The sequence below is a fragment of the Neoarius graeffei genome, chromosome 12, assembly GCF_027579695.1.
Source record: "Neoarius graeffei isolate fNeoGra1 chromosome 12, fNeoGra1.pri, whole genome shotgun sequence".
NCBI lineage: Eukaryota > Metazoa > Chordata > Actinopteri > Siluriformes > Ariidae > Neoarius > Neoarius graeffei.
The window spans coordinates 66,617,571-66,641,018 of record NC_083580.1 but is presented as its reverse complement, the minus strand read 5'-3'; the positions used below and the strand labels follow the sequence as shown (position 1 = coordinate 66,641,018).

General features: G+C 40.7%; 1 protein-coding gene across 1 annotated transcript; it reads left to right on the top strand.

The window, feature by feature from the left end:
- The first annotated feature begins 1,684 nt into the window (after positions 1 to 1,684).
- hnrnph1l (heterogeneous nuclear ribonucleoprotein H1, like) lies at positions 1,685 to 19,618 on the top strand. Its single transcript, XM_060936277.1, has 11 exons — positions 1,685 to 1,776; positions 2,111 to 2,208; positions 6,985 to 7,140; positions 9,609 to 9,752; positions 10,166 to 10,304; positions 13,776 to 13,957; positions 14,112 to 14,224; positions 16,787 to 16,922; positions 17,007 to 17,087; positions 17,228 to 17,326; positions 19,028 to 19,618. Exons 2-11 carry the CDS (start codon positions 2,124 to 2,126, stop codon positions 19,114 to 19,116), a joined length of 1,224 nt encoding a protein of 407 aa, XP_060792260.1. The 5' UTR covers positions 1,685 to 1,776; positions 2,111 to 2,123; the 3' UTR covers positions 19,117 to 19,618.
- The last annotated feature ends 3,830 nt before the right edge of the window (positions 19,619 to 23,448 follow it).

Genomic DNA, 23,448 nt, shown 5'->3' with positions numbered 1-23,448 from the left:
GGTTGTAAATTCAATTCAATTCAATTCAAGGCCATTAAACTAACATACTGCAGCATTTCTGAGAACTTTTAGCTAGTGTTTGGTACGATTACTTGATTTTAAGGTGTGTGTGAAGTGTTTTAGAGCTTTATTATTATTATTATTATTATTTTTTTTATTAACCCTTTGATGCAAAACATATGCACACCCCTTCTAATGCACAACATGGGTCAAAAATGACCCGCATTCATTTTCCAGGTTATTTCATGCTGACTGAGTTTTTCTTTGCTCTATCTTTTGAAATCAATTTATTTTATGATTGAATATTCCAAGTATTCTTTAAATATCTTGTTTTTAATTACCACAAATCATTAATTTATTTTTTTTCTTTCCTACTTTATGAACAAAAATACTTTTTATATTACTACACATGGGTCATCCAAGTGTGATTTAAAATTAAATGTCTTAATACTCATCTCATTATCTCTAGCCGCTTTATCCTTCTACAGGGTCGCAGGCAAGCTGGAGCCTATCCCAACTGACTATGGGCGAAAGGCGGGGTACACCCTGGACAAGTCGCCAGGTCATCACAGGGCTGACACATAGACACAGACAACCATTCACACTCACATTCACACCTACGGTCAATTTAGAGTCACCAGTTAACCTAACCTGCATGTCTTTGGACTGTGGGGGAAACCGGAGCACCCGGAGGAAACCCACGCGGACACGGGGAGAACATGCAAACTCCACACAGAAAGGCCCTCGCCGGCCCCGGGGCTCGAACCCAGGACCTTCTTGCTGTGAGGCGACAGCGCTAACCACTACACCACCGTGCCGCCCATGTCTTAATACTATAACAATAATTTGTTTCAAGTAATTACTTTAGCAGTGAATGGGGCCAGTTATTTATTTATTAACTATGTAGTTAGCTAAGCCAACTACAATAAAATTAGCTAACTAAAGTAGAATACGTCAACAGCTCGGTAGCTAATAGTAATTACTTGTAACTTTCTGACAAGTAATCTACTCACTCTCAAGGTAACCTATACATAATCCTTTTTTTTTTCTAAGGTAATGTTAGAACAATTGAAAAACATTACTGACATGTATTAGATGGGCAAAGGGCGCTGTGCTGAGCTGTGAAATGTCTGACACAAGCACAATTCACAGTTCCCACCAAACGCTGGAGTAAATGCATGCGGGTCGGTTCTGACCCATGTGTGTAAACTTGATGTAGAATTACAAAAGCTGTGCTTGTTCATAACTTAAGAAAGGAAAAATAAAAATGATGATTTGTGCTAAACAAAAACAAGATATTTACTGCATATTTGGAAAAGTAAATGACAAAATGAATTTATTTCAAAAGTATATCATAGAAACACTCAGCCATACATGAAATAACCTGGAAAATGAATGCAGGTCGTTTTTGACCCATGTTGTGCATTAGAAGGGTAGTGATACAAAAAGGGTTTTTATTCAAAAAGTAAGAAAGAAAAAAATAAAATAAGGATGTATGATGATCAAAAACAAGTTAATTGAGGAATACCTTGAATACTGAATAATGGAATTAATTTATTGCAAAGATATAGAAGATAAAAACTCAGCCGGGTCACTTTTGACCCATCAAAGCGTTTAAGCAAAAGGATAGACGGCTGGCTCAAAGAATCGACTCGTCTTTGAGTCACTGAGGCGTAGAAGAAGAAGAAGAAGCAGAACAGGAACAAGAACAGTCGCTCTAACCGGAAGTGGTGCCTGAGTGGAAGTCGAGCACGCCGAAAAGCTGCGAACAGAAAGGTAGTGTTTTATTTATAAATTATATCATATATTTATTGAGAATAGTATCGTAGAGTTGTTTTTTAATATATACACACATACCTGGTGCTGAAAGAGCGTAATATTTTCAAAATATCAACAGTAAGGTTTTTTTAATTATTCCTTCCTGTTTTTGGAGGCCTTGCTGTTGTTTATTGGCGAGCGCCATTTTGCTTTTTGGCCTTTTGTTCAGTTGATGTTAGCTGCGGTAGTAATTCCGGACAAACTTGCTAGCTTGTTGTTTTACTTTGCTGTGCTTAAGTTTATGTAGTTGTAGAGAAGTGTATTTACTGTAGTGTTGTGTTAATCATGGCAGAGTTGTGTTAATCATGGCTGAAGATGAGGGATGTGTGGTGAGAGTCCGGGGGCTGCCCTGGTCCTGCTCCGTGGATGAAGTGGCCCGCTTCTTTTCTGGTAAGAACATGTGAATCACTGTGTGCTATTAATATTAGGACACACTTTCTGACCCTTAATCCGGTTCTATAGGTCCACAGGCTTCTCATGATAATGACAGGATATTATCTCACCATTATGATTTACAATCTATAATAGTACTTTAGAAATATCAGAACTACACTACCGTTCAAAAGTTTGGGGTCACTTTGAAATGTCCTTATTTTTGAAAGAAAAGCACTGTTCTTTTCAATGAAGATCACTTTAAACTAATCAGAAATCCACTCTATACATTGCTAATGTGGTAAATGACTATTCTAGCTACAAATGTCTGGTTTTTGGTGCAATATCTCCATAGGTGTATAGAGGCCCATTTCCAGCAACTCTCACTCCAGTGTTCTAATGGTACAATGTGTTTGCTCATTGCCTCAGAAGGCTAATGGATGATTAGAAAACCCTTGTACAATCATGTTAGCACAGCTGAAAACAGTTTAGCTCTTTAGAGAAGCTATAAAACTGACCTTCCTTTGAGCAGATTGAGGCCAAGTTTACATTAGACCGTATCTGTCTCGTTTTCTTCGCCGATGCACTGTCCGTTTACATTGAAACGCCGGGAAACGGGAATCCACCAGGGTCCACGTATTCAATCCAGATCGTGTCTGGTCCGGTGCTGTGTAAACATTGAGAATACGTGGATACGCTGTGCTGAGCTCTAGCTGGTGTCGTCACTGGACAACGTCACTGTGACATCCACCTTACTGATTCGCTGGCGTTGGTCATGTGACGCGACTGCTGAAAAATGGCGTGAACTTCCGCCTTGTATCACCTTTCATTAAAGAGTATAAAAGTATGCAAATACTGCCCATTGTGTAGTTATGATTGTCTTTAGGCTTGCCATCCTTCCACTTGCAAGTGGTAAGTGATATGCGCTGGGATCACACACACAGCGGCTCAGTCCCGAATCACTGCTTGTGCACTTCACTCGCGCGCTCTGTGAGCTGCGCAGGGCCGGAGTGCGCACCCTCCAGAGGGCACTCGCTGTTCAGGGCGGAGTGATTTGGAGCGCAGGCTGCCTGCGGAGCCGAGCGTATCCGTGTATTGGTGTTGCTGTGTGCACGCGAATCGTGTATTGGTGTTGCTGTGTGCACACTAATCGTTTTAAAAACGTTAATCTGATGATCCGCTGATACGGTCTAATGTAAACCCCACCTGAGTTTCTGGAGTATGATTTGATTTTATTTAGCTTTTCCACATGTACATTTACAATAAAATACACATTTAATTATTATAAAGACGTAAAAAACCGAGGATGACACAAAAAAGTCTAATAAAATGACTTATTTCCATTGTGGTCCTCATAAAAAATTACAAAATGGTGACAATATGATAGAGGACAAAAATTACAAAAAATGTGTAAATAAAGTGTATAAAAATAACATTAATATTAATAGTAAATAAATTTAAGAAATATAACTATCACAAGTTTTATATATCACAAAATATCACAATTGTTATCACAGACTTATTATTACACAGAAATTGAATGACAATTTACAAACATTAAAAGTACATGGGAGAGTCCATTTTTAATGATTCTAATAAAAACCTTTTGACTTGTTTCACATTTGTGAAACATTCACATTTCAGCATCACATTTGTGGGGTCGATTAAATGCTCAAAATGGCCAGAAAAATGTCTTGACTATATTTTCTATTCATTTTACAACTTATGGTGGTAAATAAGTGTGACTTTTCATGGAAAACACAAAATTGTCTGGGTGACCCCAAACTTTTGAACGGTAGTGTATCTCATAATTACATTATGGGTTGTTTTACAATCAGGGTACAAAGTTTGGTCACAGGGGTCCAAAATTCAAATTGATTCAAACTGGTTCTTGTAGCAGTTTTTAAGTGAAGGACAAGTTAAAGAACAGATTTCAGGTCATTTTTTGACATGTGTATGGTAGTTTTGTGTAATCTGCAAAAAATGTTATCAAAGACTCCTTGTCAAAAAATAGCTGATTAGAAATAAAATTCCAACAGTTAAGAAATTAGTAGTCCATAACATTCACCTAATGTTATAGCATGTTCATGAACTATTTAGGTGTTTGGGTTTTTTTCTAAGTAAATTAAGTGTAGCTTTAAGCAGGGCTGGGAGAAACAAATGAAGTGATTCTCGGAGAGGACATTTTTTTTTTTTGACAATTCAGAATCCACTACTTCCATAGTGCTTTTAAATATAAGGCTGTAAGCTTTGTGTTAGTTGTCTCTAATATTTATGTCCCAATATCTTGACCACATTTTAGGATGAAAATAATCATTTTAGATATGTTATTTTATATTGAAAAATTAGCTGTCTCGGAGAGGACATTTTTTTGACGCAATTGCGTACTAATTTGATCAAAATAGTCTGAAAACTTACTGGCATTCAACATTAAAACTTAACTATGTTTCTAATGACATGGAACCAAATATTTGGGCCTTTCTGTGTGGAGTTTGCATGTTCTCCCCGTTGTCACAGTCTGAATTTACCAGGTAAATTTATACCGTAGTAGTCACGGTCTGAATTTACCACAGTATAAATTTACCAACTTGGTATAATTGGGCCTAGTCTGAATTTACCAGCCTAATATGAGATTTATGTTCATACTTGAATTATTTGCACTTTATCTTGATGAATATTGATTTGTTTAAGTAAGACTCCTTATGATTATAATAATTTAGTTATTCTCTCAAATTTACCAACTTCGTATAATTAGACTCCTGTTATTGGACCTAGTCAGAATTTACCAGCCCAATATGATATGGGATTTACGTTCATACTTGATCCACAAATAAATTTTCACTTTATCTTGATGAATGAACGAATGACCCGTGTTTTAGTTCCAGTTTATGCACTAAGTAGGCTGATCAGGACCAGCCAGCAGCCAGGAATGATTAACTTTATCTTCATGGATATTGGTTTGTTTAAGTATATATGAAAGAACGAAATCAGAATGTAAAGTGTTTTGAACAACTTTATTAACTTAAAGGAACAGTCCACCGTACTTCCATAATGAAATATGTTCTTCTCTGAATTGAGACGAGCTGATCCGTACCTCTCCGAGCTTTGCGCAACCTCCCAGTCAGTCAGACGCGCTGTCACTCCTGTTAGCAATGTAGCTAGGCTCAGTATGGCCAATGGTATTTTTTGGGGCTGTAGTTAGATGCGACCAAACTCTTCCGCGTTTTTCCTGTTTACATAGGTTTATATGACCAGTGACATGAAACAAGTTCAGTTACACAAATTGAAACGTAGCGATTTTTTATGCTATGGAAAGTCCGCACTATAATGACAGGCGTACTAACACCTTCTGCGCGCTTCGGCAGCGCCTTGATATGGAGCTCAGATATCAACGCTCTGTCGAAGCGCGCAGAAGGTGTTAGTACGCCTGTCATTATAGTGCGGACTTTCCATAGCATAGAAAATCACCACGTTTCAATTTGTGTAACTGAACTTGTTTCATATCACTGGTCATATAAACCTATGTAAACAGGAAAAACGCGGAAGAGTTTGGTCGCATCTAACTACAGCCCCAAAAAATACCATTGGCCATGCTGAGCCTAGCTACATTGCTAACAGGAGTGACAGCGCGTCTGACTGACTGGGAGGTCGCGCAAAGCTCGGAGAGGTACGGATCAGCTCGTCTCAATTCAGATAAGAGCATATTTCATTATGGAAGTACGGTGGACTGTTCCTTTAAGGCATGAACAAGTAATAAAAGTATTCTTAATCTGTTGGTTTTCTACTTGAGATAAAATGGCCTGTTTGACTTACTATGACTTCTCATTAAAAAACTTGCTTTATTTCTTAACGTGTTTTATTCAATTAGGTTTTCGATTTTAGTAACCTTATATCGTGACTCGTATTGGCAACTAATTGCAATTAAATATCATGCTTATCGGCCTATTCGGTTTTTCGCCGTGTTGAATTTAGTTCGTTTGGTCCACGGCAGGTGTCGCTTATCCACGCAATCTTCACGAGACTTGTGCGAGACTTCGAAACGTGAAGTGTCAGCCAGGTGTCAGTGCTGCCGTTTTGAAAACTGTTTTCCAAACGAAATATTGCACAAAAACGAGTTTAAATAACGATTACTGCATACTTTTTTTCAAACTTTCCTGATTGCTATCAAAACAAACAAAACTTCCGGCTTGATTACGTCAGCATTCGAAAGAGGGCGCACACGTCTTTTGACAACGTTGGCAGATGTCGGTCACTTTGATTTCCGCTGTACGTTTTACTTCTGTCCTATGATGTCTCAACAAATCTCGTTTATGGCCGTTGCTTTGACATATTGACTGATATATTACAGAGCATATTTCAAACACTCATAACTTGCTATAGCAGTGACAAAATACCTATCAAAAATGCATTCCTGTATTTAATAAAATGAGAAATAGAACTGATGATGATAAATTTGCCTTCAGTTCTCCTTTAAGATTTAGTGTTGTCAAATATGACTTACTATCTCATGGCTTAGGACCTCGTCAATATGACTTACTGTCTCATATGACTTATCTCATAAGTCCTGTGACTTACTGTCTCGTATGACTTGCATCATAAAGGACTTACTATCATATGACTTACTATCTCATGATTATAAATAGGACTTACTATCCCTACTCTCTTGTAAATATGACTTACTGTCTCATAAACGAGTATCATTATGACTTAATATCTCAGAATTATAACTTGCTATCTCCTAAGTGAGTTACTCCTTTTACGTGTTTAAGTTGTTGTTTACCAACATGTTTCTAGATTGCAAAGTCGCGAATAATGGGACGAGCATCCACTTCACCTACACCCGGGAAGGCAGGCCAAGTGGAGAGGCATTTGTGGAGCTGGAGTCAGAGGATGACCTAAAGATTGCTCTCAAAAAAGACAGAGAAACAATGGGACACAGATATGTGGAAGGTACTGGCAAAAATGATAGAATTTTTGTACAACTGATCATCTCAGAAACAAAATCTGATACCGTAACAATGTCTATTTATCATGTTATAAACTTTGAGAGCGTGGCTGAGAGGAGAGCTGCCACACCAAGCCAAAAAAAAAAATCATATGAGCATTTGATTTAACTGACTAGCGTGTCATGCTGTTTATTTAAAAATAGTTGTTTATTTTGTAATTTGTTTTTGGGTGCATGTTTGATTGCTGTTGTAAAGTTCCAAAATGCTAGGGGCGGGAAGAGAGTAGGGATGTTAACCGATGACCGTTTGACCGGCGGTTGACCGAATCAACGTCAACCGGTTAAATTTTTTTTGGTTGTCGGTTAAAAAAAAAAAAAATCAATCGTTTTGAAACTGCCGATTTTGGAGCGGAGAACCTGGAATTCTGTGTTGTAAATGCTTGGGGCATGCCATGCGGTGTAAGGATGACAGCTGACAAATCAGAAACACCCATTCGGTCATGTCCCGCCCTCCCGCCCCAGTTAAAGACAGCTGACAAATCAGAAACACCCATTCAGTCATGTCCCGCTCCAGTTGAACACAGCTGCCACTCGGCGAAAGAAAAAAGTGTAGAGACAGGCTTTTTAGCTTACAAATTACTTTTTTTTTTTTTTTTTTATTAGAAGGCACATTGAGTTTAGTCCTGCCTTGGCCAGTGCATTCTGAAAGTATGTTTCGGTCTGTAGCCAACAATGCATGTTATTGCAGATCAGATCTCTCCGCACAGACTAAAGGCGCAGATGGCAACTTTTTCACGGCTGAATCGTGTAGAACCGATTTTTTTTTTTTTTTTTTTTTTTTTTTTAGGGGGGGCGTTGGAGTGTCTGAATAATTTCATCAGAGTAAATTCTGTATTAAAATTACTAAACGTAACGTGCGCAGATTTCTGATTTACTGTTTTCTTCTCATACTCCCTATATTTCATGGACTGTAACGGCATTTGCTTATGTAGTAACTTTAATACAGAATTTATTCTGATGAAATTATTCAGACACTCCAACGCCCCCCCTAAAAAAAATCGGATCTGCACGATTCAGCCGTGAAAAAGGTGGCATCCACCAAAATGCGCGCCGTTTGCATCCCTGTTTAAACTCATAGGTTAACCGACTTTAACTGGCTAATGAGGCTCGGTGGTCGGTCAGGATTTTTTTTTTTTTTTTTAGTTTTCGCCATCCCTAGAAGAGAGGTAAAAATGTGATGTGTTTACAACAGTAGGATCACGCATCCAAAGGGTTTTCGGTGCAGCCCACGTCTCCCAAGCAAAGAAATGCAGGTTGCTGTGATGTGAATTAGGGCGAGTCCGGAGGTGTTTGTTTTTAGTGGTATTGCAAAACAGATGAAAACCACTGGATTAAGGGACTTGGATCAGGTTGAAAATGAAAAGGTAGACAGTAATTTTAAAAAATTTAATGTTGAGGCAAACATACGGTTATCATGACCCAAGTATACACCATGAATAATCATAACAGCCCTACTTGTGAAGCAAAACCCATCCAAAGCATTGGGCTCTTGCTAAACAGCTGAATTTCCACCAGTTAGAGGAAAAACACGTGTATTTTTGACTGTATATGAGCGAACCCATTACAATAAAGTCAGCATTTGAAACTTGTACTGGAAACTCGAAAGGTACAACTGAAGTATGAGGTTAGTTGTTAAATTCCATCAATAAATTTTGAAATCATATGATGGACAATTCAGAATTGGCCATTTACCTGTTGCAGTAAAGAGATCATGAGACAACCTGAGTGTCGAAGTAGCTGGAGACAATATAATGTCATTCAGGCTACTTGTTTATCATCACTGGAGAGAAACACGACTATAAATTCCTGCCTGTGAGAAAAAGTAGTCCCACGCATGAAAGAGCAAATCACTCACGGCCACTTTAATAGGATCTTGTTCTTGATTCGAAGATTCCTGTTCTTGGCTGCAGGAGTGGAACCCAACGTGGTTTTCTGCTGCTGCATGCTGAGATGCTTTTCTGCTCACCACGGTTGTAAAGAGTTGTTTCGAGTTACTATATCTAATCCTTCCTGGCAGCTTGAACCAATCTGGACATTTTCCTCTGACCTTCTCTTATCAACAAGGTGTTTGTTTCCACCCACAGAACTGTCACTCACTCGATGTTTTTTGTTTTTCGCACCATTCTGTCTGTGTAAACTCTAGCGACTGTTTTGTGTATGTGTGAAAACCCCAGGAGATACCGCAGCAGTTTCTGAACTGCTCAGATCAACACCCATGCCACAGTGAAAGAAAGTCACACTTTGAGATCACAATTTTTCCAATTGATCATAACTTCCAGTTGTGTCATGTCTGGAAGCGTCTGGGCTCGTTATTCAGGTTTTCCATTCGCCACCTGTTTTTTGTAAATTAGGTGTGAACGCCTCCCTGTCCTGCTGTCATGTCGCATTCAGGAAACATTTTCTTTTCTAACAGTATTTAAATCCAATAATGTGGAGATGGACTGGGTTCTTAAGCACACCGGTCCGAACGGTCCAGAGACAGAAGGAGATGGACTGGTCCGACTGCGTGGCCTGCCTTTTGGCTGTAGCAAGGAGGAGATTGTACAGTTCTTCTCAGGTATGTCCAGCTGTCACAGTTGAATATGACTGAAATACTTAGAAGTTGATTATAGCAGCGAGCATTTTGATTTAACTGACCTATAGATGCACATTTGACCATTTTGTATGTTTTAACTCCGTGATTTAAGTTTTATTTTTTTTTTTCCCGAATGCCAGCTGTTGATCTGGACAAAGATTCGTAACATCAGTCAAAACGCAATTCAAATGTTAGGTTGTGTGATCAAACTGGTAGAATCATCTAATCAGTTTCAATGCATTGAGATGTCAGTTGTGTATGGTTTTATTTATTATGATGATGATTATTATTCATTTTTTTTTTTTTTCTATCAGAAACATGAAAAGTAAGAACGGTGTGAATGGGCATGTGATTTAATGTGTCCCCTGCTGGGGTTATCTGTCCTTGGGTTGAAGGGTTGGAAATCGTGCCAAATGGGATAACATTGCCGGTGGACTACATGTGGAGGAGTACGGGGGAGGCCTTCGTGCAGTTTGCTTCACAGGAAATAGCTGAAAAGGCTCTAAAGAAACACAAGGAAAGAATAGGGCACAGGTGGGGATGGTTGGCGGGTTCAGCTGCTTTTCTTGTGGAATTCACTGACTTCAGTTATCATGATGCTTGTTTTCCAGACACAGATTAAGCCAAGCCTCAGACTAAAGTGTCCTTTATGAAGGTAAGTCAGAGTCTTGACTTAACCTGTGCCTCAAAAACGGGACAGCAATGTGTCAACACTATACACAATTAACCCACACAAGTGTCATGGACATGCACACGTCTCCAGAAGAGGAATTTCACCACATTCGTAGGTTGTATAATTTTTATTTTTTATTTTGTTTGCATATCCAGCTATTTTTTTTTTTTTTATTAGTGGTTAATTGAAAGCAATGACTGTTTAAAAAAAAAAAAAACATGGACAGCATAATCAAAGTCCTTACAGGAAAGTCTTGCCACTCAGCAGCCATATTGGTAACACTCTCGGGCAGTTATTTCAGGCTAACAAGACCAAGCGCCGATCCAAATGAATGGAGAGAGAGTCATAACTACACTTCTGATAGCCGCATGTGTAGAATCGCCAGCCAAATCTTACTTTAAAAAAAAAAAAGCAACCTTAAAGGAACAGTCCACCATACTTCCATAATGAAATATGCTCTTATCTGAATTGAGACGAGCTGCTCCGTACCTCTCCGAGCTTTGCGCGACCTCCCAGTCAGTCAGACGCAGTCAGATGCGCTGTCACTCCTGTTAGCAATGTAGCTAGGCTCAGTATGGCCAATGGTATTTTTTGGGGCTGTAGTTAGATGCGACCAAACTCTTCCGCGTTTTTCCTGTTTACATAGGTTTATATGACCAGTGACATGAAACAAGTTCAGTTACACAAATTGAAACGTAGCGATTTTCTATGCTATGGAAAGTCCGCACTATAATGACAGGCGTACTAACACCTTCTGCGTGCTTCGGCAGCGCATTGATACTGAGCTCAGATATCAATGCGCTGCCGAAGCGCGCAGAAGGTGTTAGTACGCCTGTCATTTATAGTGCGGACTTTCCATAGCATAGAAAATCACCACGTTTCAATTTGTGTAACTGAACTTGTTTCATGTCACTGGTCATATAAACCTATGTAAACAGGGAAAACGTGGAAGAGTTTGGTCGCATCTAACTACAGCCCCAAAAAATACCATTGGCCATACTGGCTACATTGCTAACAGGAGTGACAGCGTGTCTGACTGACTGGGAGGTCGCGCAAAGCTCGGAGAGGTACGGAGCAGCTCGTCTCAATTCAGATAAGAGCATATTTCATTATGGAAGTACGGTGGACTGTTCCTTTAAGTTTGGTGACTTTGCCCCAAAATAAGGTTGAAAAAGCCCCCCCCCCCCCCCCATAGGTTATACTTCTACTATGCACGTGCAAGATTGCTGTGAGGTCACCTATACTTCTTTTATGTATGCTCAACTGCATGCTTGCATCAGTGCAATGACGTGTTTAGCTTAATATGTTTCCTGATTCGGCACTTTTTGGGAAGATAGGCAGGATACGTGCCTCTAATCGCTATTTTTGGCATTACAGACCTTTCCCATAGATTTTTATTCAGGAATCTTGGTGTCATGTCTCCTCCCTTGCGTCTCTAAAAGACACATATTTGCATCGATGCTACACCGATGTATTTTGTTGCGATATATCTTGCACCGGTGTAAATTTTGTGGAGCGTTCACACGTCACAAACCTGCTTACTAGAGAGAAGTGTGTTAGCACCGGTGCAGCCCCACTTGCGTTCACACGGCAGTTTTTGCGACCGTGCTATACGATAGTAATAATGCGGAAATGAAATATGCGCATGCGTGAAAATGTACTTCCTTTTCCCGGTTGTCATGGCATCACCAAGCGCTGGGAAAACAACGTGGATGAAGACACCAGTGTTGCCAGATACTGCTGACGGTTTCCAGCCCAAAATATGTTCAAATCCGCCAAAATGCACTTAAAACCGCCCAATCTGGCAACACTGGAAGACACGCAGTTCTGTTGTTGTTGATATTCGCCATTTTGGAAGCGCAAAATACCAGGATGCAAATTATGCAATGCCCGTATGTAATCAACTCTCCTCACGCGTAGCGAGTCTACCCCTGTAGCGTTCAGACGTCCCATTTTATATCGGTGCTGCCCCGCAAACTAGCATTTACTCCGGAGTAAATTTCTTAAACCACCTCCCGAGCAGGGTTAGATTTGCACCGGTTTAAGCAGCTTTCAGGGGCTACACCGGTATAACTTTGTACCGTGTGAACGCTCTACCGGGGCAGCCCCGGTGCTACACCGCAGTAAAAGTTGCCGTGTGAACACCCCTTATGTGAAGCAACCGTAGGTCTAGCGCTCCTGCTGGCTGGCTGCAGTATAATGTGTAGTGCCGCTGATCCCCATGTGTTTCAGTGATGCGGTAGTCTATTTTCCATGTCCCTTTAATTGTCTAAATGGTTTTTCGACCTGTAGTGTCCAATTCAAACAGTTAGTTCTCTCTATGCTGATAACTGCACATCTTTCTTATTGCCCCCCCATAAATTAGTGTAGAAATTGTCATTCTCCAGTATTGTAAGAAGGCGTACATACACATGGGAATGAAGTGATTTGACCGTCTTGGCAACACAAAAGGGGCGGACCTGCCAAATGAGCGGGCGGACCTGACTTCGACTCTTGTCTCTACTGCGCAAACTCTGGCTCCAAATTTGATGACATGGTGGCAGAGTATTGGCTTCAGTTCTGTAGAACGGAACGGCATGGAGCCACATCGTCCATGTTTTTGCAGTCATTGGTTGATCTGTTATTTTTGTGCACTTGGCCACAAGTAGACACACTATTGTTATAAATTTTCTTTTTGTTTTTTAAGACATAACACACTCAAAGCCCTTGATGCCAGTTGCTTGTTTTAGTCAGACTGCATCTCTTTGGTTTGTCTCCTTACCAGCACGATCTTTGCAGACAAAAAGCCGAGGTGGAAAAAAAAAAAAGTAAATAAAAACAACTCCATGCTAGTTTGGTAAAACATTTTTGGTTTCTTGCAGATGATGTCAAAGTATGTTGGGCAGGAAAAACCCAATTTTGGTCAAACCCTGATTTTTCAGGGAGGCATTTTTACCAGAATTCAGTTGATAAATTCGGTGACATCTAAAGGGTTTTTCCAAACTACCATTCATTTGTAAGAAATCTTTATTCTCCACATCACACGTTCTTTAAATACACGTCTAAATCTCTGGAAATGAAAAGATTTGCGTTTTTATTTGGCTAAGATGAAAGAAATGGAAGGGCTGCAAAACGGCTCTTCTGATCGCTGCGTTCCTTGAAATCTGGAGATGTTTTGTGCAGAAGGTGGTATTCAAAGGCTTATTGTGCTCTCATTTCAACCAGCAAGAAATAGTTCTGACAGCTCAAGGTCCAAAGGGCCAGTGTATTTCTAAAGATTTTAATTGTATCTAGCCTGAGTTTTTGTATTAAAACTGGAAGTGTAGCTCTAACATCTTTCTGTGGACGCGTAGGTACATTGAGATCTTCAAGAGCAGCCGTGCTGAAGTGCGCACTCATTACGAGCCTCCTCGCAAAGGCATGAGCATGCAGAGACCCAGCCCGTACGACAGGCCCAGTGGAGGCGGCCGTGGCTATAACAGCATGAGCAGAGGAGGTTCCTTCGACAGGACACGACGTGGAGGATATGGAGGAGGTGCGATTTATTTTTGATTTGTGGAATTTGTCCATAACTCGCTTGCATCGATGTTTGTTTATATAATATAAATTACACGTTAACAGGTCCTAGTTTAATTAATTACTAGGCATAATTTGTTAATTCAATGATGTGAAATTTTTCCTTCCTTCAGGAATGTCAGATGGACACTACCGGGATGGTGGGTCCAGCTTCTCAAGCACAACAGGCCACTGCGTGCACATGAGAGGACTGCCATACCGCGCCACGGAAAACGACATCTACACTGTAAGGATGCGTGCACGCATGATATCATAGCTTTATCACGTGACCCGTACGGACCCGTGCATGCTCTTAATAAAACCATTGGGACAAGCCACGTGACTGGGCAGATATGGATGTTTGAATCCGGTCCGGAAAAAGCCGTATGCGGCCCTGGGTCCATTTCCCTCGCTTCCGCTGTTTTTATTTTGCTCCAAATTGTTTTGAAAAATGAGCAATACGACTGAGCACAGTGAAAGTGAATTTTATTATCCAGACCATATATCAGGCACAGACCTAATTGAACAAGCTGAAATTGTTGAAGAAAATGGGGGGTGGAGGTACTTTCAAGCAAATCCACTTATTTATACAAGGACAAGAAGAAAACACTGTTTAAAAAAAACAAGCTAAGTACGACTTGAATATTTAAAACGTTTCTCACTGAAGTTAAGGAGGAAAGAGATGCAAGTCATCTAGTCTGGCTAACGCGACAAAGCTCTCCGAGCTATTGGTCTGGCCAAGATATTAAGCCCAAACGGTTCCCAGAGCCCATGGTTGACCCGTCTCCCTGAAATGCCCAAGTTTGCTACTGGTCGAAGCCAGAAAAGGCTGTGACGAAGCTTAAACCAATCACATCACTCTTTCCTCTGACGTATGTGACGCGACGGGGCTAACTGGTAGATTAAACTCTTACCGAAGCCGGTCGGGAGCAAGGCGAAAACATCCTTCCTTTCAATAAATACCTCCAGGGCTGCTCTTTGCTCCGTTTTCAATGAGAACTTCCCGTTGAATGCTTTCAATACAGCATCTATGCGTAATAGATGCGGAAGCGTGAATGAAGTGCTTCCGGCGTAGATTCTGTAAACAATCTATGGCTTCCGGTCGCAGTTCTACGTCAGTGCCTCTGAACACGCCTCTACCCAGGGCTGTTGGAGATGCTCAAAGTTGATTGGTTCCCGATTTTTCGGGAGCTTGGAAGAGCTGTAGATAGCTTGCCTGGCCAGACTAATCTCACAACAGGCCCTCGTGTTGCGTCATGCTTAGGATGGGCGGGCCCAGGCTACAAGTCATCTCCTCTAAAGAGCTAGACAGCTTGCTATGTCATTTCTATGTACAAGCAAAGAAAAAAGGTAATTCAGACTACGAACCTGACACTTTGTCTAAATTTTTGCGACGTATTCAACGCTACCTCGACGACAGCAGTAAGATGCACAGTGGAAAACGATGAATAAGGGTGTATGTTAGTTAAAAAGGGTCATGTGATAACATGCTTATTGACTGAGTTAGGTCGGGCCGGACGGGAAAATACACTACCGTTCAAAAGTTTGGGGTCACTTTGAAATTTCCTTATTTTTGAAAGAAAAGCACTGTTCTTTTCAATGAAGATCACTTTAAACTAATCAGAAATACTCTCTATACAGTAGACCCCCGCCTATTCGCGGTTCAGTATTCGCGAATTCACATATTCGCGGGATTTTATATAGAAAATTATCTCCTATACATTCGTGGAAATCTCAGCGATTCGCGGTCATTTGTGGCGAACATATCAAACGTTTACGCGCTGCTACATTCTCTGAGCCGAATGCTCACTCGCTATTGGCTGAAGTTTGAATGGCAGGCTGCTGCTCATTGGCTGATACGAATGAGCGCATTGTACAGTACAGTCTCGCGGTTCCCATAGTTCAGACTTGTTCACGTGTTGTGCGTTCTTGGTATTTTTGAATAATTTTTACGCCCTACAATGGCTCCTAAACGCTCTGCATCTTCTAAGGCTCCTGCCAAGGAACCTAAGCGCCAGAAGAAGGTAATGACGCTGCAGGAGCAGGTAGGACTAATCGATATGCTAAAGGAAGGGAAGAGTTTTGCAGCAGTGGCTTGTCACTACAGCATCAACAAGAGTACCGTGCGCTACATAAAGAGCAGTTTTATGGGGGGGGGGTTACAGGTATTCGCGATTTTGGCTTATTCGTGGCCATGTTCGGTCCCTAACCCCCGCGAATACTGAGGGCTTACTGTACAGTGCTAATGTGGTAAATGTCTGGTTTTTGGTGCAATATCTCCATAGGTGTATAGAGGCCCATTTCCAGCAACTCTCACTCCAGTGTTCTAATGGTACAATGTGTTTGCTCATTGCCTCAGAAGGCTAATGGATGATTAGAAAACCCTTGTACAATCATGTTAGCACAGCTGAAAACAGTTGAGCTCTTTAGAGAAGCTATAAAACTGACCTTCCTTTGAGCAGATTGAGTTTCTGGAGCATCACATTTGTGGGGTCGATTAAATGCTCAAAATGGCCAGAAAAAATGTCTTGACTATATTTTCTATTCATTTTACAACTTATGGTGGTAAATAAAAGTGTGACTTTTCATGGAAAACACAAAATTGTCTGGGTGACCCCAAACTTTTGAACGGTAGTGCATTTGGCTCTCGATCGTTTGTACGGACCTCGCTGAGCTCGTTACGTACAGCATGACCTCAAGCCGAATATTTTCCCGTCCGGCCCTCTCACTCGGTCAGTAAGAACATATTGTTTTCATTACTGCAAAAAAAATATATATACTCGAATGATGTTTATTTTGTGCCTCACAGTTCTTCTCTCCTCTGAACCCTGTGCGAGTGCACATCGAGGTGGGTCCAGACGGACGCGTGACCGGAGAAGCTGACGTGGAGTTTGCTACACACGAGGATGCTGTGGCTGCTATGTCCAAGGATAAGGCCAATATGCGTACGTACTACTGAAATAGATCTGGATTTGGAGATAAATGGATTTGTATCATTTTTGTGTATCCGTTTCCTTTTATGTTTCCAGAGCATCGTTACGTCGAGCTTTTCTTAAACTCGACAGAAAGGGGCAGTAGTGGAGGGTATGGAGGTCACATGGGAGGCATGGGTAAGTCGTTGTGCGGAGATGGACTTCAGTCTTTTACTAGCATTATTAGAGGGGTTTCTGTGGATGATGGGTGCAGTTATAACTAGTAAGATTTTGTTTGTTAAAACATGACCCATAAGTGCTTGTTCCACTTATTTTAGGTAATCAGTCGTCCTATGGCCATGGCAGTCAGAGTATGGGAGGTGGCTATGGTGGAGGCTATAGCAGCCAGTCCAGTATGGGGGGATACAATGACTATGGTGAGTGTCGGCTAGCTAAGCATCTTTCCACTAAATACGTATGTTATTTACCAGCTGGGAGGTCTGTATCGTGAAATACCGTGACCGAGGTCTTGAAAGTGCTAAGGCCGAGGTCACAGTATTTCACTGTATGGACCAACCTTAAGCTGGTAAATAGTATATTTTTTTCTTTACCAAATTCTAACAGAAAACGAGAGTGCCTGAAAGGGAAAACTGAGCCGCCATTTTGAATTCTCATTCAAGGCTGTAATGCAAATGGCTTCCTCCTCGGTATACAAGTGCACTTCCATGGCAGGAAAAAAAAACTACATTTTGCCGCCCATGTAGTCCCCTATTTATACAAAATTGAGTCATTCAGGATTCAGCCATGTTTTTGCTCGGCGTTGGCAACAGTTACAGGTTTTTAGCTTTCTCCTGAAATGCTTTTATTTTATTTCTTCTTCCTCAGGGTAGTAAAACTCGCTTTCGCTGTGAACACTGTCGTTATCACTATCCATGCTGTAAAATTAATGCTATTATGCTGAGAAATGCTGGCAAAAATTTATAAGATTTTTGATAATCTTATAAATCTCATCTCATCTCATTATCTCTAGCCGCTTTATCCTTCTACAGGGTCGCAGGCAAGCTGGAGCCTATCCCAGCTGACTATGGGCGAAAGGCGGGGTACACCCTGGACAAGTCGCCAGGTCATCACAGGGCTGACACATAGACACAGACAACCATTCACACTCACATTCACACCTACGGTCAATTTAGTCACCAATTAACCTAACCTGCATGTCTTTGGACTGTGGGGGAAACCGGAGCACCCGGAGGAAACCCACGCGGACACGGGGAGAACATGCAAACTCCGCACAGAAAGGCCCTCGCCGACCCCGGGGCTCGAACCCAGGACCTTCTTGCTGTGAGGCGACAGCGCTAACCACTACACCACCGTGCCGCCCAATCTTATAAATAAATCTTATAAAAAAGATGTGTTGACAATTTGCTACTATGTTTGTTGTTGTGAACGAGCGAGTCGCCAGAGGTCTGTAACTGGGGTCCGTACCGTGGAAACGGACCCACTCGCCAGCCAATCGGAGCGCAGGATTTGATGAAAACTGCACCGTGAAAAAAATAAAATCAGGGATGCAAACGGCGCGCCTTTTGGCGGATGCCGCCTTTTTCACGGCTGAATCGCGCAGATCCGATTTTTTTTAATTTATTTATTTATTTTATTATTTTTTTTTTTAGGGGGGCGTTGGAGTGTCTGATTTATAATTTCATCAAAGTAAATTCCGTATATAAGCAAATGCCTTTACAGTCCATGAAACATAGGAAGTATAAGTATGAGAAGAAAACGTGCGCAGCTTTCTGATTTACTGTTTTCTTCTCATACTTGTACTTCCTATGTTTCATGGACTGTAACGGCATTTGCTTATTTAGTAATTTTAATACAGAATTTACTTTGAAATTATAATCAGACACACTAATGCCGCCCCCCCCTAAAAAAAATCGGATCTGCGCGATTCAGCCGTGAAAAAGGCGGCATCCACCAAAAGGCACGCTGTTTGCATCCCTGTAAAATCAATTATTTTAACAGGAACTCAAGATTTAGTAGGGTTTTTGTTTTTTTCTTCCTTCTAAAGCTGTGGTTAAACCAGCAATATTATGTGCGGCTTTGATGCATCATTCCATTTGTGTGCTTTTCTGTTCTATCAGGTAACCAGAGCAGCAGTTATTACGGTAGCAGTCGCAGCTCCATGGGCATGAACGGTGGTATGAGCATGGGTGGAGGCTGGGGCATGTGAGCGCTTTCATGAAACGGCTGCCAAAGCCAAAAAGACATTTTGGGAAAAGAAGTGTCAGAAAGGCAACAGATTTTGTTCTTTGTAAAGAGCGAGGAATGGATCGGACCATTTCCCGTCTCTCCAGTTTTGAGTGTTCGCACTGCAATCAGTGTCTCCGTCCTTGTATCGTGAATCTGCCAAAACAGTGGGGTTCATGCCTTCATGCTGTTTGTGCTCCAACCTTTCAGCCAAGTTTATGCTTGTAAATATTATCATTAATGTCTAGTCCGGAGGCTTCCGAATGCCTTCAGCATATCTGCTTTGACTCGAGGTTTTTATAATGTGAAGGTTGTGAATTTTTAAAAAAAAGAAACAAACAAACAAAAAGAACTGGAAAAATCTCTTTTGGCCAGATTTACTAAAAACCTAGACCTTTTAATCTTTGAGTTGTTATAGGCATATATCTTCCTTTCCCATAGTCTGTCACTGATTTCTCAAATAAACTTGTGGTTTGTGATTATAACTGTGTCTGTGTATGTTGTACAGCAGCTGTTGAAGGTGGAGAGGAATGATGCGAGTTACCTTTTCAAGCAGTATCTGCTCATGGAGCCTTGTTGTGGCAGTTAGTCTTCATTAAAGAACTAAATAATCAGAGCATTTAGTTATATTTATAGCACAGTGTTGTCGAGTTCTCAAATCTGATTGGCCAGGAGGTGCTGACAATTGTTAGAGAAAAATCACATTTGTATTAATGTGTTTATTCTTGATACAATATTATTTCTATTGCAGCACCTTAAACAGTATAGTAGACGGTCCACAAGTTTTTTGTTTTTTTTAAATATATGGTGTTTTCTTTAAAAAGACATTTTTATTTCGCTTTTGGAAGGTGTCTGAAATCTAAAGCTGGAGGACTTTGTGATCTCTCAGACATGAAGCTGCAGTTATGTCGTTAACTTTAAGGTGGAAGAAAGGTGGTTATTGCTATAACGTAAGTACAGTCCCTGACAAAAGTCTTGTCGCTTATCCATTTTGTAGAAACAGCTTATAACCTGACTTTTAATTAATCCATTGGTTTTAGAAATGGCTCATATGAAGGCTAAAACCCTCCCAAATTATGTTTAATATACTAAAATAAATTTGCTTCACTGAAGAAAGATTGATCATTTAATGAACACAGAAAGGTCAGATTTTGGCAAGACAAAAGTTTTGTCGCCTATAGAGAGTAATGTGAAAACTGAACAAATAATTTACTTCAAATACAAAACTATGTTGCATAACATCAGTGAATTAAGTAGTGGTGCTGTGAGATCCATATTTAATATCTTGTATGACCGGACCAGGCTGCTTGGATATGTGGTCCTAATTCCGATGCATATCCGTTATTTTCACATGCGACTGCAGTCTGACCGGACAGGTCGCATTCATGCGACCTACACGTCATCAACAAGAGAGAAACATCACTATTCTGCGTTGGCTAATCCCGCCTCTTTGGTGGAAAACATTTGTACAGTTTTCAGAATTTAAATAGACTTTTATAGAATTGATCAAGCTAATGGTGGATTTGGTAGGGACCTGGATGTTAAACCATCCTGTATTACAAAATTATAAGATTGTTCTGGAAATTTCCAGCAATTTGACACCTTCGGTCTCATTAGCCTGCTGCCCACATTAATCAGATTATTGTGTGAGTTCCGCCGCCGCCATAAAAACCACATCGCCAGGTCTCGCCTCATCTCCATGCTTTACTTGCAAACTTGAAGAGTGCGCTTTTTTTTGGTTTGCGTATTACGTAGATGTGCTTATTACGTGTCAATTTGCGCATGCGGGACACTTTTGGGTCGTTTTCCGTTCATATTGGAGATCGCATACAAGTCTCATATAATTGGTAATGTGAACGGCCTAACAAAAAAATCGGATTTCACAACAAATCGGATATGGGTCGTTTCAGGTTGCAGTCTGAACGTAGTGTAAGACTACGTTCAGACTGCACCCTGAAACGACCCATATCCGATTTTTTTTGCCCATATGCGACCTGTATCCGATTTGTTATTGACAATCTGAACGACACAGATCCGATTTTTTTTTCGCATGCGACACAGGCCGCTTGGATATGTGGTCCTAATTCCGATGCATATCCGTTATTTTCACATGCGACTGCAGTCTGACCGGACAGGTCGCATTCATGCGACCTACACGTCATCAACAAGAGACAAACGTCACTATTCTGCGTTGGCTAATCCCGCCTCTTTGGTGGAAAACATCATTTGTACAGTTTTCAGAATTTAAATAGACTTTTATAGAATTGATCAAGCTAATGGTGGATTTGGTAGGGACCTGGATGTTGATCTATTAGCCTGATTAAATAAAACAGTTTCTATAACTGATTTATAACTTAAACCATCCTGTATTACAAGATTATAAGATTGTTCTGGAAATTTCCAGTAATTTGACACCTTCTGTCTCATTAGTCTGCTGCCCACATTAATCAGATTATTGTGTGAGTTCCGCTGCCGCCACAAAAACATCGCCAGGTCTCGCCTCATCTCCATGCTTTACTTGCAAACTTGAAGAGTGCGCTTTTTTCTTTTGTTTACGTATTACGTAGATGTGCTTATTACATGTCAATTTGCGCATGCGGGACACTTTTGGGTCGTTTTCCGTTCATATTGGAGATCGCATACAAGTCTCATATAATTGGTAATGTGAATGGCCTAACAAAAAAATCGGATTTCACAACAAATCGGATATGGGTCGTTTCAGGTTGCAGTCTGAACGTAGTGTTACATGCCTCCCAGAGTTCATCAAGATTCTTTGGTTTCGTCTTCCATGCTTCCTCTTTCATTCTACCCCAGACATGCTCAATGATGTTCATGTCTGGTGACTGGGCTGGCCAGTCCTGGAGCACCTTGATCTTTTCAGCAGTTTTGTTTGGCACCAAAACATTATTTCAAAAGCTGTTGGGATTGAAATTAGCCATTTCTTGTAAAAAAATAAAAATTGATAAGACACATATTTGAGGGGCACTTAAGGTCAACTTGTACCCAAGTGACGAGACTTTTGTCAGGGACTGTACATCACAGCCGCCGCAAATATTGCAGGAGACCTACTGGAGCCCACATGGATCCGAGATTCACCCAGAAAACAGTTAAGTTTAGTGGTGGAAACATCATGGTCTGGGGTTACATCCAGTATGGGTGTGTGAGAGATTTGCAGGGTGGAAGGCAATATCAATAGCCTAAAATATCAAGAAGTATTAGCTACCTCTTACATTCCCAACCATAAAAGGGGTCAAATTTTGCAGCAGGATGGTGCTCCATCGCATACTTCCATCTCTACATCCAAGTTCCTCAAGGCAAAGAAGATCAAGGTGCTCCAGGACTGGCCAGCCCAGTCACCAGACATGAACATCATTGAGCATGTCTGGGGTAGAATGAAAGAGGAAGCATGGAAGACGAAACCAAAGAATCTTGATGAACTCTGGGAGGCATGTAAGACTGCTTTCTTTGCTATTCCTGATGACTTCATCAATAAATTGTATGAATCATTGTCGAACCGCATGGATGCAGTCCTTCAAGCTCATGGAAGTCAGACAAGATATTAAATATGGATCTCACAGCACCACTACTTAATTCACTGTTACGCAACGTATTTTTGTATTTGAAGTAAATTATTTGTTCAGTTTTCACATTACTCTCTGTAGGCGACAAAACTTTTGTCTTGCCAAAATCTGACCTTTGTGTTCATTAAATGATCAATCTTTCTTCAGTGAAGCAAATTTACTTTAGTATATTAAACATAATTTGGGAGGGTTTTAGCTTTCATATGAGCCATTTCTAAAACCAATGGATTAATTAAAAGTCAGGTTATAAGCTGTTTTTACAAAATGGATAAGCGACAAGACTTTTGTCAGGGACTGTATGCACTTAATTTTTCAGGCCCACAGTAATCAGTGAAGCTGTTGTGGGCACCAGCTTATATTTTAATAGGCGAAGTTAAATAAGTCAGTCATAACGGGACCTAATTATAACTAAAGTCATTATTTTAATACAGTTTAAAAACAAAAAAAGGAAAATCTGTGATGTACTCTGACATGCTGTAATAGGAATAAATGAGTTTGTTGCTTGGTTATTTTCCTATAATGGCACAGCCATCGTGTTTTATTCCTTACTGGGCTAGACAATGAAGGGTCATAATATTTGAGGCAACAGGTTGAGAAGGCCATGTGTTATATGGAAAATAACGTCTACTGACTTGATCCTGTCATGTAGTCGGGTGAGGTTTGTTGTTTTTCTCATGGACTCGCTACCTGATTTCCTCAGGGTTCAGTAATTAGTACGCTTGTTATTTATTTAA

Bases quoted from the DNA above. Each gene is read 5' to 3' on its own strand.
- hnrnph1l (XM_060936277.1), top strand. From the start codon at position 2,124: ATGGCTGAAGATGAGGGATGTGTGGTGAGAGTCCGGGGGCTGCCCTGG. The intron at 13,958-14,111 runs GTGCGATTTATT...TCCTTCCTTCAG, and splicing joins ACGTGGAGGATATGGAGGAG to GAATGTCAGATGGACACTAC. The intron at 16,923-17,006 runs GTACGTACTACT...TTATGTTTCCAG, and splicing joins CAAGGATAAGGCCAATATGC to AGCATCGTTACGTCGAGCTT.